This window comes from Geotrypetes seraphini, chromosome 10 (assembly GCF_902459505.1).
Source record: "Geotrypetes seraphini chromosome 10, aGeoSer1.1, whole genome shotgun sequence".
NCBI classification, from domain to species: Eukaryota; Metazoa; Chordata; class Amphibia; order Gymnophiona; family Dermophiidae; genus Geotrypetes; species Geotrypetes seraphini.
The window spans coordinates 144,445,762-144,461,405 of NC_047093.1; the positions used below are offsets into that span (position 1 = coordinate 144,445,762).

Sequence of the window (15,644 nt, forward strand, 5' to 3'; positions counted from 1 at the left end):
ACATTCTACACGACCATAAAATTGCCACCCTGAGTGGAATCTGCAGCTCTCTGACATTTTTCCATCCCTCTGACTTGAATTGCACAGAGAACAGGAGAAACACATGCATCTGCATTGGCTTCAGTGTGTGTCACTTCAGGGAAATTGACTACTTCCAGATTGCACCAAATTTCAGTTGTCTGAGCTTTTCGGAATTTCAGATCTAGGATCTTATACCTGTACTGGTAACTTAACTCAGAAATGGACACTAGATTTCACCATTCCATTTGCCCAGTCTAGCCAGACCTGATTTAATGTTGCTTTAAGGTGAAGGATCAGAGCGACACCCTCCATGGGTAGATTAAGGAGCTCTCAGAAAACGGGGTTGGTAGAGAAGCTGCCACTCTGTGCAGAGAATGCTAGTAGAAGCAAATATCAGGGAAACATGATTTCTGTATCGCTTGGTAGACTGGTATAGTCCTTATGAATGGGTTATATGCCTCACTGCTACCAGCAGGTGGAAACTGAGCACAAACTTGTACATCAGGCTAGAATCTCCTAGCAACTCAATCTTCCTAAGTCTCCATTAGCAGGTGGTAAGACTAATTTGGCTCCCCTCTTATTACTGTTGGAATTTTGTTTTGGACTCCTGGGTTCCCCTTTTGTGCTGGATAGAGCTTGGATAGGTCCTGTTTAGGGATCTGTCCGACCTCGGGGGTATTAAACTTAGCGGGTCTCGTGCTGGGTCCCTCCCCCCACCTTCCGCCACCTCCCCAAATTTTTGTAGAGATGCCTCAGCCGGCGGTCTAGCCCCCTGATTGGTCAGCCCTCCAGCTTTCAGAGCCGTGGAGTCTGTTCTGTAAAAAAAAAAAAAAAAAAGACAAAATCCTGAGGTGTGTTGGTCTAAAGGGCTCATTTCCCTTTAAAACTGCCTTTTTACTGTATTTTCTCATCTAACCGGCACGTTTCTTTCAGCTAGGGCGGTTTTCAGCACAATGAGCACTTTTAAAGGTAAAAAATGCTCATTGTGCTCCAGACGCGAGGTATTTGCAGCCAGCCTGTGCAAGTGTTGTGGAGCACCCCGCCGTATGTACCTTGCGAAGGATTCCTTTACTGTTGGAGCGGCTGTGGATTCCCTTTTCGTGTTATTCGGTTCCTCGGCCTCAGCTTCAGGAAAGTCCCAGGCGCTTTTCAGGCGCGGCAGGCCGCAGGAGCTCCAATTTTGGCTGTTTTAGGTCCAGTTTCCGCGAGAACCTCCACCTTCATCTTAGTTACCTCAGGTGACCTTCCCCCTGTTCTGGAAATACAGGGGCAAGGTATGGCAGGGTCCCCTGCTGGGGCAGGGAGTCCCTTGGGGCCGCCGGGGGTCTTTCCTCCTGAATTTATGTTAACACTTTGTAAAGCTTATGTGCTGGTGGCTGGAGGTTCCATGTCCACTTCAGGGGTCTTGGTGGGGGGAGGCGTTTGCCCTCGACGTCTTCCCCGGTGTGGCCACACACAGCGGCGGTTTTGCCTCCCTCTACTCCTCTCTCATCCAAACGCCCGAGGGTCTCTTGGAATGAGAATTTTTGCCCAGAGGAGAAAGATGTTATTGATGAGGACCTGGACCTTTGGAGAAATTTCCAGGATCCTCTTGGAGGGTTAAATCTTGCCTCTGACGTCAGAGGAGGGGTGGGACCGTGGCAGAGAGAAGGCAGCTCGGAAGACCCAAAGGCAGCTTGCAAAGATCGCTTGCACTAGCGATCTTATCCAGGCTGCTGAAATTAGGTAAATTGATGTCGGGAGGCCAGGGGGAACACGCAGGCCTTCCGGGGGGGGGTGCAGTCCATCGGGGGGGGGGGGGGTGTTGTACAGACCTTCAGGGGGGACAGGCAGGCCTTGGGTACAGGCCTTCAGGGGGGGACAGGCAGGCCTTGGGTGCAGGCCTTAAGGGGGACAGGCAGGCCTTGAGTGCAGGCCTTCAGGGGGGGCAGGGAGGCTTTCAGGGGTGGGGTGCAGGCCTTCAGGGGGACAGGCAGGCCTTCAGGGGTGGGATGCAGGCCTTCGGGGGACAGGCAGGCCTTGGGTGCAGGCCTTCAGGGGGACAGGCAGGCCTTCAGGGGTGGGGCGCAGGCCTTCGGGGGACAGGCAGGCCTTGGGTGCAGGCCTTCAGGGGGGACAGGCAGGCTTTTAGGGGTGGGGTGCAAGCCTTCAGGGGGGACTGGCAGGCCTTCAGGGGTGGGGTGCAGGCCTTCGGGGGGACAGGCAGGCCTTGGGTGTAGGTCTTCAGGGGGGACAGGCAGGCCTTGGGTGCAGGCCTTCAGGGGGGACAGGCGGGCCTTCAGGGGTGGGGTGTAGGCCTTCAGGGGGAATGGGCAGGCCTTCAGGGGTGGGGTGTAGGCCTTCAGGGGTGGGGTGTAGGCCTTCAGGGGGGACAGACCTTCGGGGGGGGGACAAACCTTTAGGGGAATGGGCCCTGGTGTAGAAGTACATGGAGGTAGGGAGAGAGGGGGGTTAAAGAGACGTGCATATGTTGGACTTTGGGGGGAAGAAATAATGGGTCTAAAAATAGAGGAGAGGGAGAGAGATGATGGGCAATGGGATTTAGGGAGGGAAGGAACAGAAAGGGAAAGAAGTTGGACATAAGGAATGGTGTGGAGGGAGGGATAGAGATGCTGGATAGGAGGGTAGTTGAGAAAAGAAAGGGAGAAATGGTGGTGATAGGGGGAAGGAGGGAGAGATGCTGGATGAAATGGTAGTTGAGAAAAGGTGGATCTGTGGATGGAGACGAAAAAAAGGAAAGATGCCAGACTTCCAAGGGAGGGGGAGGACAGAGATAGAAGATGGATAGTTAGCACGGAGAAAGAAGGAGACTCTGGCAAGCAAGTTATCAGAAGACAACCAGAGCCTGGGACCAACAAGATTTGAATAATGACCAGACAACAAAAGGTAGAAAAACTAATTTTATTTTCTGTTTTGTGATTACAGTATGTCAGATTTGAAACATGTATCCTGCCAGAGCTGGTGTTAGACTGCAAATGTGAGCTAGGATTTAACAGAGAGAGGAAAAGTCTTTTTTGTTTGTTTACACCACAGCGCCAATGTGGTTAGGAGAAGGCAAAGGGGGTGAAGAGGCTATAAAAGGAGTGAAGAGGTTATAAAATAAACCCACCAGGATGATTTTTTTAAAAAAAACAAACACCCAATTGGGCAGGAAAATCGAATCAAATTTTTTTTTCCTGAATCAGGCAGCACTAGTGCTCAGTCTCCACCTGCTGGTAGCAGTGAGGCATATAACCCATTCGTAAGGTCTACAAGCTAACAGAAAGAAAATTAGCAGGTAAGAACCTAATTTCTCCTTTGTCTGCAAAGAAATTCCCTTAATAAAGAGGTTAAGCAAATATTTATTTATTTAAAATTGTATATACTGATTTAAACCAAAGCAGTGTTCAAACAACGTACAAAATGAGCAAATACATTTTACACATCAAAAATTAATTTCAAGCAAAAATCAAGGCATCAGCTCTCTGGGTCAGCAGTCTCGTGATCAAGCAAAGTTCTAGGCATAAAACCTCTCTCATAAAAGCACATAAATGCTGTTTTCGGAAATTTTCAAAAGTCTCCCTGTCAAGCTGAAATCTAAGCTTAGGACCTCTCTCATAGATTCACATTCATGCTGACACACATAAATATATTTTCAAAAGTTTTTAAAAAACATCTCTAGCCTTACACTAGCAAGACTATTCGATGTATGTTATTTTCTTCATCTTTCAGTTCAGCTGGAGATTATCTTCCACTTACCCCTTCAAATCTTCATTTTCTGTCCAGACTAGGGCCATTTGGGGATAATTAGTCACAACATTGTTTCTAAGCATTCTCCCAGTGTATGTAAATGATTCCCAGTTCTTTGCCTTTAATGGCAGGAAAGGTTTCAGCATCTAGGATCCTGGAGTATTTGCAGTGTGTGACTGGACAGAGCCGTGAGGGAGAAGGGCTCTGCTCCCTCTATCGCAGGCTGGATCCGGATGAGAGTGGGGTCTCTGTGGATCTGCAGACATTCCACGCTGTCATGGGCGAATGGATCGCAGAACGGCGCCAGGAGCGGTCAGTACCTTGTCCATCAGGGAATTCCTTGGGGAGTATTTCTGGGGAAGAGGGGACAGTCCCCAAGAAAACTGCAAATATAACTCTCTTTGTTGTGATTAAACATTTTATTTTAGTTGTAAACTTTGACTCAGGAGGTGTGAGATTAGGTTCATGTTGCTTGGCTTGGATATAGGAGTGTTCTGAAACATACATCTCTGAATGTGTATGGGAGGCAGAGTCCCTGAACAAGGGAAGAAAATGTTCAGTTTAAATCAGACCTCAAATTGGAAACAGTTTTTGAGCCTTCCTCTGTGTGTGGACCCCTTAACACAGCAAAAGAGGATGGACAGAACAGCTAGGGAAAAGGGGTGTAACCTGTCCAAGCCAGCACTAGTGACAGCTATTCATCTCTGCTTTATCCAGGGCCAATGAGGGGACAAAGGATGGAAGTAGCTGCCTCAAAAAAACTGGCTTGCTTCAGTCCGGTAGGTCCTTTTCCAGCCTGGAAACCAGTGCCGACTTTCTAACTAGTTTTAGCGGTCCATCCACAGACTTACTGAGAGGTTAATGAAAGCAGTGGGACATGGGATTAATCACCAGCTTTTCACTGAACATATCTTGGCTTATATTAGTTAGAATTACAAGAAAATGGTCAAAACAGAGCAAACGCCAAAACTAAGAACATAAGAACTGGATCAGACCAAGGGACCATCAACCCCAGTAGTCCGTTCTCATGGTGGCCAATCCAGGTCCCTAGAACCTGGCCAAAACCCCAAGAGTAGCAACATTACATGCTACCAATCCAGGGCAAGCAGAGGCTTCCCCCATGTCTTAATAACAGACTATGGACTTTTCCTCCAGGAATTTGTCCAAACCTTTATTAAAAACTCTAGGTATTTTTCCCTATCTGTCCTGGTGGGCTCACAATCTCACTAAGGCATCTGAGGCACAAGGAGTGGTGAAGGGATTGAACCCACAACCTCAGGGTGCTGAGGGAGGGGTTCTAACCATTAGGCTGTTCCTCCATGTCACTCCCTTTCTAATACTCTGTCTTGTAAAAATGAGAGATTTTTGTAGGAGACTAAAATGCCCCATGTAAATACTTCTTGAATAATAGTGTGAGCCAAAAGATTCTGGCGGTCCACTGTATCTTTCTTCTAGGGAAAGCCTCTGTTCCTGGCACTGCTCAGCTCGAGGGATACGGTGGAGATACTCAGAAATTCAGCTTGTAAGTACTGCTCTGGGTTTTCTTTACCTACCCACTGGTCATAGGTTTCCTCCCATGACTCTTCTGTCTTTGCTGTTTTCACCATGCCTCTTGGGGGTGGTGGTGTTGCAGGAGGGAAGCTGTGGACCTCATGAGTAAAATCGAAGACCTGGAGTATGCCAACAAAAAACTGACGGCTGAGAATGGCAAGCTGCAGCGAAGCATTGAAGTGTTGGAGGAGGCCAGCGCCCGCCTTTCCGAGGAGATCATTGACCTGAAGAGCAAGCTGAGAGCGTGAGGCTGCGGGGAATCCAGAAAGAGAGGGGTTCCTCCACTATGGAGGATTTTTAGCACTGGGAGGAAGCCTACCCATGTAGCACTAGAGGAAAAGGTGTTAAGCATTCATGTGCTTGGGATAGGCAGGGGAGAATCAGGATCCCCTCACAACTTTAATCACCTTCTTTCCAGTTCCCAGCAGGCCCTGCAGATCGCCAAGTCTGCAGCCAGTGAACTGGAAGAGCTGAAGACAGTGGTGAAGAGCCTGGAGGAAAAGAATGGTCAACTTCAGGCCCAGAGCCGACAGCTAGTATGTATACTGAATAAAAAGTGGGGTCCTTGCATCTTGCTTGCCTTTTTCTTTGTTTGTTTGACATATACTGAGGCAGGATTTCTTCCCCATTCTTGTCTGTTTGACTTATTAAATTGTATGGCTAACGTTACTGTACACATTTAAATTAATAATCTGTATATGCATTATGTATGTCAACTTTGTTACCCGTTCTGTGCTCATTGGGGAGGATGGGATATAAAACTAATCAAATAAATAAATAAACTGGATGGGTCCAAGTTCTCATCCTATGCAGTCTAATGTGCTTCACCTTTACAGACCCTGGTGGCATTAGTCAGCGTCCTTACCCAACCAAAGTGGTGAATGAGCAGCTCCCACAAGCCCCCTTTCTGATATTAAAGTGTCTTTCTGTGTTTCTTGGCAGGAGAAGGAGCGGCAGTGCCTTAGTAGCCAGGTGCAGAACCTGCAAGAGGTGGTGAGCTATGATTAGCCTTTGGCAGAGAGGGAGGCCGAATGAGGGAAATGTGCTTCTCATTTGATGACAGCTGGGAGGGGGAAGCCTGGCGGTCTTCTTCGCTAATCCTTTGGCAAGCTGTTACAGAAATACTACAGAAAGCATGCTCATCTGTGAAGAATATTGGTTACTCAATGCTTAAATTGTTTCAGCAGTAAGAACTCAAGTGCAGAATCCTGCTTCCTGCTTCCAATAGTAACCAATCCAGGTCATAAATACTTGGTAGGTTCCCCTACAGTAGAAAGTAGATCATTCTGTATTGCCTAGTAGATCGGTATAATTCCTTACGGATGGGTTTTATACTTCACTGCTACCAGCAGGTGGAGACTGAGATCAAACTTGTATATCAGTATAGCTTCCCCCCTAAGAATCCAGTCTTCCTCAGTCTCTGGTAGCAGGTGGTAAGGCTAATTCGGCTCCCTTCTTTTTTGGACTCCTAGTTCTCCTTTTGTGCTGGATAGTGCTTGGCTGGGTCCTGTTTTGGGATCCGTCCGACCTCAGGGGTGTCAACTCGAAAGGTCTCGTGCTGGGTCCCTCCCCCCACCTTCCTCTACCTCCCCATATTTTTGTAGAGATGCCTCAGCTGACGACCTGGCCTCCTGGTCAGTCAGCTCTCCAGCTTTGAGAGCTGTGCAATCTGTTCTGTAAGAAAAATACAAAAAAACAAAAATCCTGAGGTGTGCCGGTCTAAAGGGCTAATTTCCCTTTAAAACTGCCTTTTTACTTCAGCTAGATATGTTTCTGAGCTGCAGACTTTCTCTTGTGGAGCTCCCTTCTGGAGTTTTCTAGGGAGCGGGTTGTCTTGAGGCCTGTTTATTCCTTTCTGCCAAAGGTAGTTTCTCCTTTTCATGTCAATCAGGCAGTGGTCTTCCCAGTGTTGGGTAGCCGAGAGGGCTCCTCCGAGCAGAGACAGTTGAATAAGTTGGATGTCAATCGCTCTTATGTGCAGAGGACCCAGGAAATCAGATCATCTCTTTGTCCTTCTCGCGGGTCCTCATAAGAGGGATGGCGCTTCTAAGGCTACTATTGCGCGCTGGATCAAGGAAATGATTGCTTCCGCTTATCTTCTGAAGAAGAAGCCTGTTCCAGAATTCCTCAAGGCTCAATCCACTAGGGATCAGGCAGCTTCTTAGGCTGAGTCTTCTCTAGTGCCCCCAGTGGATATTTTCAAGGCTGCAGTTTGGTCTTCTCTGCATTCCTTTGTCAGACACTACTATGTGGATGTTCAAGCGTGTCGGGACGCGGTATTCGGTGAACGTGTTCTGGTGTCGGCCCCTCAGGGGTCCCACCCTTGATGGGTACTGCTTTGGTATTTCCCACCCGTAAGGAACTTTATCCCAGGACAAGCAGGCAACATATTCTCATCATATGGGTGACATCATCCACGGAGCCCCGATGTGGACAACTTCACAAGCAGATTTGCTTGAAGAACTTTTAGAAAGTTCGCGACTGCCGCACCATGCATGCGCCTTCCCGTCAGAGGTAGGGTGCGCGTCTCCTCAGTTCTAAGTTTTCCATGGAGCTGAGAAGCCCTCGTTTCAAGGCTCTGTGTAAGAGTTAGTTCTACTCGTGCCTTCTCTCACCGCAGCTCGTAGTTTTTCTTTACAAGGTCGCTGTGTTTATTTGCGCGTTTCATTTTCATTTTTTTTTTTTTTTTAAATAAGTTTTGTTTGTTTTTTTTGCTTGTGTCATGGCGGGGCCTACTCCGCGGCTTCGGCCTGCGGGCTTCGATTTTGCCACGGCCGTGTTCCATTCCATGTCCCGGCCGGTCACAGGGTTCAAGAAATGTAGCTGGTGTCAATGCGCGATCTCCTTCACTGACCCACGCAAGTGGTGTGTACAGTGTTTAGGACCTGATCATCGTCCGGAGTTGTGCATCTGCCATGCTACACTTCAGAATTGAGCCTTTAAATGTTTTTCCCATAGGGGGTCGTCTCCATCATTTCTATCAAAGATGGAAACTCATTACATCCAACCTCTGGGTCCTCACAATCATCAGGGAAGGTTACTCTCTTCACTTCATCCAGGTTCAACCAGATCTTCCTCCAAAAGAGTATCCTTCCAATCCGTCCCAGACTGCCCTTCTTCTGGAAGCTCAAGCTCTGCTTAGTCTCTGTGCCATCGAGAAGGTTCCTTTGGAACAGTAGAGCATGGGGTTTTACTCCCGTTTCTTCCTAGTCCCAAATAAGATGGGGGATCTGCGACCTATCCTGGATTTCAGAGCTCTCAATAAATTTCTTGTCAGAGAAAAATTTTGGATGCTCTCTCTAACATCCTTGTATTCCCTTCTAGATCACAATGATTGGTTATGCTCTCTGGATCTCAAAGAGACTTACACTCACATTCCCATTCATCCAGCCTCTCGCAAGTTCCTCAGATTTCGGGTGGGAAATCATCATTCTTTAGCACTCTCCAGACCAGTAGAGGTTAACTTTACGATTGGGTATATATCTAATCATGACCAGCAGGTGGAGACTGAAAACAAAACTTTGGGACAGTATATCCTAGCCCCTCCTCTCTATTTCCCTCAGTCTTCTTTCAGTCTCCAGCAGGTGTTGAGTGATCTGTACCCATCTCCCTTGGTAGGGCTGTTGGAATTTGTTTAGAGGTTTATTGTCCCTGTTTTTAGCCGGACGGAGCTTGGACGGACTCTGTTTGGGGGTTCGTCCGACCTCGGGGGTGTCAAACCCGGCGGGTCACGAGCGGGGTCCCTCCCCCCACTTCCTCCACCTCCCCATATTTTTTTAGAGGAGCCTCAGCAGTAAGCCTTGCCCCCTAAATCAAGCAAGGCATATTGCTTCGAGAGCCTGTGGAGTCTGTTCTGTAAAAAAAAAAAAAAAAAAAAAATCCTGAGGTAGTGCTGGTCTGGAGGGTTGTATCCCTTTAAGAAAACTGTATTTTACTGTATTTTTTCAACTAACCGGCACTTTTTTACAGCTAGGTCGCGTATGGAGCAATGAGCACTTCTAAAGGGAAAAAGTGCTCATTGTGCTCCAGACGCGAGGCACTCGCGGCCGGCCTGTGCAAGCGGTGTTCAGGCCGGTGCGGTGGAGGAGCTCCGTTGGCAGCGGCTGCAGGCGCCCAGAGCTCCCCGCCGATGGTGCCTCGCGAGTCGGCAGGGAACGGTGGAGAAGCCCGGTCTTCTCCGTCCGCCCACGGAGGGATTCCCCGAGCCGCCGACGGTCGGGTTTTAGAGGATTCCCTCTCAGCTGATATTTTGACAGCTGATGCCGGCTTGCCTGTTTTAGCGGCTGAGACTTTTCAGGTCTCTCAGCCGCTGCAGGCTATGGAGGGAGCTGTTTTGGCGGGAAAGACGCCATCTTCTCTGTCTGGCCCCTCCATTTTGTCTTCCACCTCAGGTGACCTTCCCCCTGTTTTGGCTAAGCAGGGGCAGGTTTCTGCTGGGTCCCCTGCTGTGGCAGGGAGTCCCTTGGGACCCTCGGGGGGTTTTTCCCCTGATTTTTTCTTTTCATTATGCAAAGCCTATTTTCAGGCGGCTGGGGGTCCCGGTTGCGCCCAGGGGGTCTCGGGGGGTGGGGTTTCCTCCGCGCTCCCTGCGGCTTTGCCTCTCTCGTCTGACGTGACGTCCCCTCCGCCGCCTCTCTTGTCCAAGCGTCCGCGGGTGTCGTGGGACGAGGATTTGTGGTCGGAGGAACGTGTCGGTCTGGAGGAGGACCTGGACCCTTCTGAGGAATTCCAGGACCCTCTGGAGGGGACGGAAGCTGGCGGCGGGTTGTCGGGTTTCCCGTTCTCCAGTGACGAGGCGTCCGTGGTGCGCCTTTTTCAGAGAGATGAGCTGCCTGACCTTATTCAACAGGTTTCTTCGGCTTTGCGTTTTGAGGACGCGCCGCCGGAGACTCCGCGTGTGGGGGACCCTCTGTTACGAGGGATCCGTTCCGTTTCCCGCTCTTTTCCTATGCATCAGGATATTCGGGATATTATTCTTGAGCAGTGGAAAACGCCGGAGACGCCGTTTCGGCTGGCGCGCAGCATGGCTCGCCTGTATCCCATTCCTGAAGGGGATCGGGCTACGTTAGCTTCGCCAGTCGTGGATGCGGTGGTCTCGGCTATTTCCAAGCGGCATACCGTGCCTGTTGAGGGCGGTTCTGCCTTGCGGGACTCTGAGGAGCGCAAATTGGAGACCATCCTTAAGCTAAATTTCCAAGTCTCTGCCTTTGGGGTCCAGGCGGCTATTTGTGGGGGACTGGTCGCTCGCGCCGTGTTTCGGTGGGCGGAGCGGGTCTTGGATCGAGAGTCTGACGACTGGTCTCTGGTGGATCAGGAGGTAGCGAAGATTGAGATGGCTGCCTCATTCCTCTCGGATGCTCTGTATGACTTGGTGCGGATCTCGGCTAAGTCCATGGCTTTTGGCGTGGCCGCAAGGCGTGTGTTGTGGCTGCGCGCTTGGGCGGCGGATGCTGCGTCCAAAGCTAAGCTTACTAAATTTCCCTTTCGGGGGTCGTTTTTATTTGGAGAGGACTTGGATAAGTTGATTCAGACTCTGTCGGACTCGAAAGTTCCCCGTTTGCCGGAGGACCGTGCCCGCCCGGTGTCTCGGGGTGGTGCGGCCCGGGGGCGTTTGCGGGAATTTCGCAAGTATCGCCCTGGGCGTGGGGCTGCTTCTTTCCAGTCTCCGGGGTTTTCCCGGGGTAGGTTCTTCCAGCGCATGCAGCCCTTTCGGGGGGCCCGTCGGGGGGCAGGGAATCCCTCCGCCGGTTCCCCCGCTTCCCGTCCTGCACAATGACGCCTTGCCGGCGCCCCCCTTGGTTCCGGTGGGGGCCCGGCTGCGCGACTTTTTTCCCAAATGGGCCGAGATCACGTCCGATCAGTGGGTCCTGGAGGTGGTGCGGGACGGTTATGCCCTGGAGTTCGCCCGCTCTCTGCCGGATTTTTTCCTCGCTTCTCCGTGTCAGACTCCTGGGAAGACGCTGGCGTTTCGCCAGACCCTTCAGCGCTTGCTAGATCTCAGGGCAGTAGTTCCAGTGCCCCCCCCGGAGTGGGGCACGGGCAGGTACTCCATTTACTTTGTGGTGCCCAAGAAGGAGGGGACTTTTCGGCCCATCCTCGATTTGAAAGGGGTCAACAGGGCTCTCAAGGTTCCCTCTTTCCGTATGGAAACGCTGCGGTCGGTCATTCTGGCGGTTCAGCCGGGGGAGTTTCTCACTTCTCTCGATCTGACGGAGGCCTACTTGCATGTTCCTATTCGGACCTCTCATCAGCGTTTCCTGCGCTTTGCGATCTTGGGTCGGCACTATCAGTTCTGTGCGCTTCCCTTTGGGCTGGCCACGGCTCCCCGGACGTTCACCAAGGTGATGGTGGTCGTCGCGGCAGCCTTGCGGTCGGAGGGCATCCTGGTACACCCCTACCTGGACGACTGGTTAATTCGGGCCAAGTCGTTGCAGGAAAGCTCCCGGGTTACGGCTCGGGTGGTGGAGTTTCTCCGGTCGCTGGGCTGGGTGGTCAACCTTTCCAAGAGTCGGTTGGTTCCGGCTCAGCGTCTGGAGTACCTCGGGGTGCTGTTCGACACCTCCTTGGGGAAGGTCTTCCTCCCAGAGGCCCGGGTGAGCAAATTGCAGTCTCAGATTCGCCTGCTTTTGGCGTCCCGGTGTCCTCGGGCGCGAGATTTCCTCCAGGTCCTGGGGTCGATGGCGGCGTCCCTGGACGTGGTGAGGTGGGCGCGGGCCCACATGCGTCCTCTCCAGTATGCTCTGCTCCGGAGGTGGTCTCCCCAGAGGCACGGGATGGATGTTCCGGTTCCCCTGCGAGGCTTGGCGCGCTGCAGTCTGCGTTGGTGGCTCCGGACCCCTCACCTAGTTCAGGGGGTGGGTCTGGATCTTCCGCAGTGGACGGTGCTCCTTACGGATGCGAGTCTCCTGGGTTGGGGGGCCCAGTGTCTGGGTCACTCAGCTCAGGGAACCTGGTCCACGGAGGAGGCCTCCTGGTCGATCAACGTGTTGAAGACCAGGGCGGTCCGGCTAGCGCTGTTGGCTTTCCACTCCCTTTTGTTGGGCAAGTCGGTCAGAGTCCTGTCGGACAATGCCATGGCGGTGGCTTATGTCAATCGTCAGGGGGGCACCAAGAGCACTCTGGTGGCGCAGGAGGCGGCTCGGCTCATGGTTTGGGCGGAGTCGCATCTTCTGGACCTCTCGGCCTCTCACATTGCCGGGGTAGAAAACGTTCAGGCGGACTTCCTCAGTCGTCACTTCTTGGATCCGGGAGAGTGGTGTCTCGGCGCCGAGGCGTTTCAGTTGCTAGTGCGTGCTTGGGGGCAGCCCCTGATGGATCTGATGGCTACAAGTGGCAACGCCAAAGTACCCCGCTTCTTCAGTCGTCGCAGGGACGGTCTGGCCGAGGGTCTGGATGCTCTGGTCCAACCGTGGCCAACGGAGGGGCTGTTGTATGTGTTCCCTCCGTGGCCATTAGTAGGCAGAGTACTGCTTCGCATTGTTCGCCATCCGGGGCTGGTGGTCTTGGTGGCTCCGGATTGGCCTCGTCGTCCGTGGTATGCGGATCTGGTGAGGCATCTGGTGGCGGATCCTCTTCCTCTGCCTCTCGAGTGCGATCTTCTGACGCAGGGTCCCATTCCCATGTTCGACCCGTCTCCCTTTTGTCTTACGGCTTGGCTCTTGAAAGGGGCCGCCTGAGTAAGAAGGGATATTCCGACAAGGTGATCTCTACACTTTTGGGGTCCCGGAGGCTTTCTACCTCTCGGGCTTATGTACGGGTTTGGCGTCTTTTTGAGGAATGGTGCCGAGCGCGGGGAGTGGTCTCCTTTCGCGCTTCTCTGCCTAACATTCTAGAGTTTTTGCAGGATGGCCTGGATAGGGGCCTGGCCTGGTCTTCTCTTCGGGTTCATCTGGCGGCCCTGTCGGCTTTTCGGGGGCTGGTGACAGGTCAGTGTTTGTCAGCCATTCCTGATGTGATTCGCTTTCTTAGGGCGGCCAAGTTGATCAGGCCTCCCATAAGGCCCTCGATTCCCTCTTGGGATCTCAATCTGGTTCTCTCTGTTCTAGTGCGCCCTCCTTTCGAGCCGTTGGATGGCTGTTCGTTGAAGGACCTTACGCTGAAGTCGGTCTTTTTGGTGGCCATTACTTCCGCTAGACGGGTGTCTGAGCTACAGGCTTTCTCTTGTAGGGCTCCCTTCCTGGAGTTTTCGAAGGAGCGGGTTGTTTTGCGGCCTGTTCCTTCCTTTCTGCCGAAGGTAGTTTCTCCTTTTCATGTCAATCAATCGGTGGTCCTCCCGGTCTTGGGTAGTCGGGAGGGTTCTTCTGAGCAACGACAGCTGCGCATGTTGGATGTCGGTCGGGTCCTCCATGCTTATGTGCAGCGGACCCGGGATTTTCGGAGCTCCGATCATCTCTTTGTGCTTCTGGCGGGTCCTCGTCGGGGGGCTGGCGCTTCTAAGGCTACTATTGCGCGTTGGATCAAGGAGATGATTGCTTCCGCTTATCTTCTGAGTAAGAAGCCGGTTCCGGAGTTTCTCAAGGCTCATTCCACTAGGGGTCAGGCGGCTTCTTGGGCTGAGTCGTCGCTCGTGCCTCCGGTGGATATTTGTAAGGCTGCGGTTTGGTCCTCCTTGCATTCATTTGTTCGGCATTATCGGGTAGATGTTCAGGCGCGTCGGGACGCGGTGTTCGGTGAGCGTGTTCTGGTATCGGCCCTTCGGGGGTCCCGCCCGTGAGAGGGACTGCTTTGGTACGTCCCAATCGTAAAGTTAACCTCTACTGGTCTGGAGAGTGCTAAAGAAGGAGAAATTAGGTTCTTACCTGCTAATTTACTTTCTTTTAGCTTCTCCAGACCAGTAGAGGTCCCCACCCTGTCTGTTGTTGTTGTTGTTGGGGCTGTTGCGCGGGCAGTTTTTGGTTTTTGCTGCGGGTTCTAGTATTTTTCTAGGGCCGGGGAGAATTGAAGAACAGCGGCTGTGGCTCGGCTGGCTTAGCTGGCGAGCTGTGGGGACCTTCTTCCTTCGGGAATTTCTCCTCTGCATTTTCCAACAGCATTTTTGGGTATGTTATTTGTTACTCCTTTCGGAGTATTGTTTTTTCTCTCTGTTGTTTTCCAGTTCTTGGTTCTGCTTGGCTATTCGGCAGACTGAGGGAAATAGAGAGGAGGGGCTAGGATATACTGTCCCAAAGTTTTGTTTTCAGTCTCCACCTGCTGGTCATGATTAGATATATACCCAATCGTAAAGTTAACCTCTACTGGTCTGGAGAAGCTAAAAGAAAGTAAATTAGCAGGTAAGAACCTAATTTCTCCTTTTCAGTACAGAGTGCTGCCTTTCGGCCTGGCATCATCTCCCAGGGTGGTGGCAGCAGCTCTGCGCAGCCATGGTCTCCAGGTTTTTCCCTACTTGGACGACTGGCTCAAAGATGCAACATCTCAGGGGGTTATTGTAGCGACCCAACGGACAATTTGGTTCCTACAACAATTGGGGTTTGAAATCAACTTTCCAAAATCCCAGCTACAGCCCTCTCAAAACCTACAGTTCATCAGAGCTCTACTGGACACTGTGCACCTCAGAGCATTCCTTTCGCAACAACGTCAGGATGCTCTCAATCACCTTTGCCTTAAAGTGTCATCCCTCACTTCACTCTCAACGAGACACATGATGGTTCTACTAGGTCACATGGCCTCCACAGTTCACGTGATTCCTTTTGCCAGACTTCACCTAAGAGTTCCTCAGTGGACCCTGGCATCTCAGTGAGCGCAGGCTTCCGATCCACTTTCTGAGCACATTACAGTGACTCCTTCATTCAAACAGTCTCTCCACTGGTGGATGCTCTCTTCCAATCTCTCCAGAGGTTTACTGTTTCAAACACCCCCTCATCAGAAGGTCCTCACCAGATTCCTCAACCTACGCTTGGGGGGGCTCATCTCAATGGTCTCTGTACTCAAGAGCATTGGTCCAGCACAGATCGTTGGAACCACATAAATCTGTTGGAACTCAGAGCGATCTTCAATGCTCTCAAAGCTTTTCAACATCTTCTTCACGATCAAGTAGTCCTTATTCATACAGACAATCAAGTCGCCATGTACTATGTCAACAAGCAGGGAAGAACAGGATCCCTCCCTCTTTGCCAGGAAGCTCAGAAGGTTTGGAATTGGACAATTCTTCACAACGTCTTTCTGAAAGCAGTCTACATTCAAGGGGAGAAAAACTATCTGGCGGACAAATTGAGTCGTCTTCTACAACCTCACGAATGGACACTCAATTCATCGCCTCTTCATCACATTTTTTTTCAGTGGGGAACTCCTCAAATAGATCTCTTTGCCTCTCCCCACAACAACAAGCTGCCTCAGTTTTGCTCCAG

The 15,644-nt window shown here is 51.4% G+C and overlaps 1 protein-coding gene across 1 annotated transcript in view; it reads left to right on the top strand.

The window, feature by feature from the left end:
* The window catches only part of KASH5 (KASH domain containing 5), a 116,737-nt gene that overhangs the window by 38,128 nt on the left and 62,965 nt on the right, over window positions 1-15,644 (top strand). The window contains exons 4-9 of the mRNA XM_033960874.1: window positions 3,882-4,062; window positions 4,468-4,529; window positions 5,206-5,272; window positions 5,384-5,545; window positions 5,720-5,837; window positions 6,244-6,294. Coding sequence (XP_033816765.1) covers window positions 3,882-4,062; window positions 4,468-4,529; window positions 5,206-5,272; window positions 5,384-5,545; window positions 5,720-5,837; window positions 6,244-6,294 — 641 coding nt within the window. The remainder of the gene's footprint in view (window positions 1-3,881; window positions 4,063-4,467; window positions 4,530-5,205; window positions 5,273-5,383; window positions 5,546-5,719; window positions 5,838-6,243; window positions 6,295-15,644) is intronic.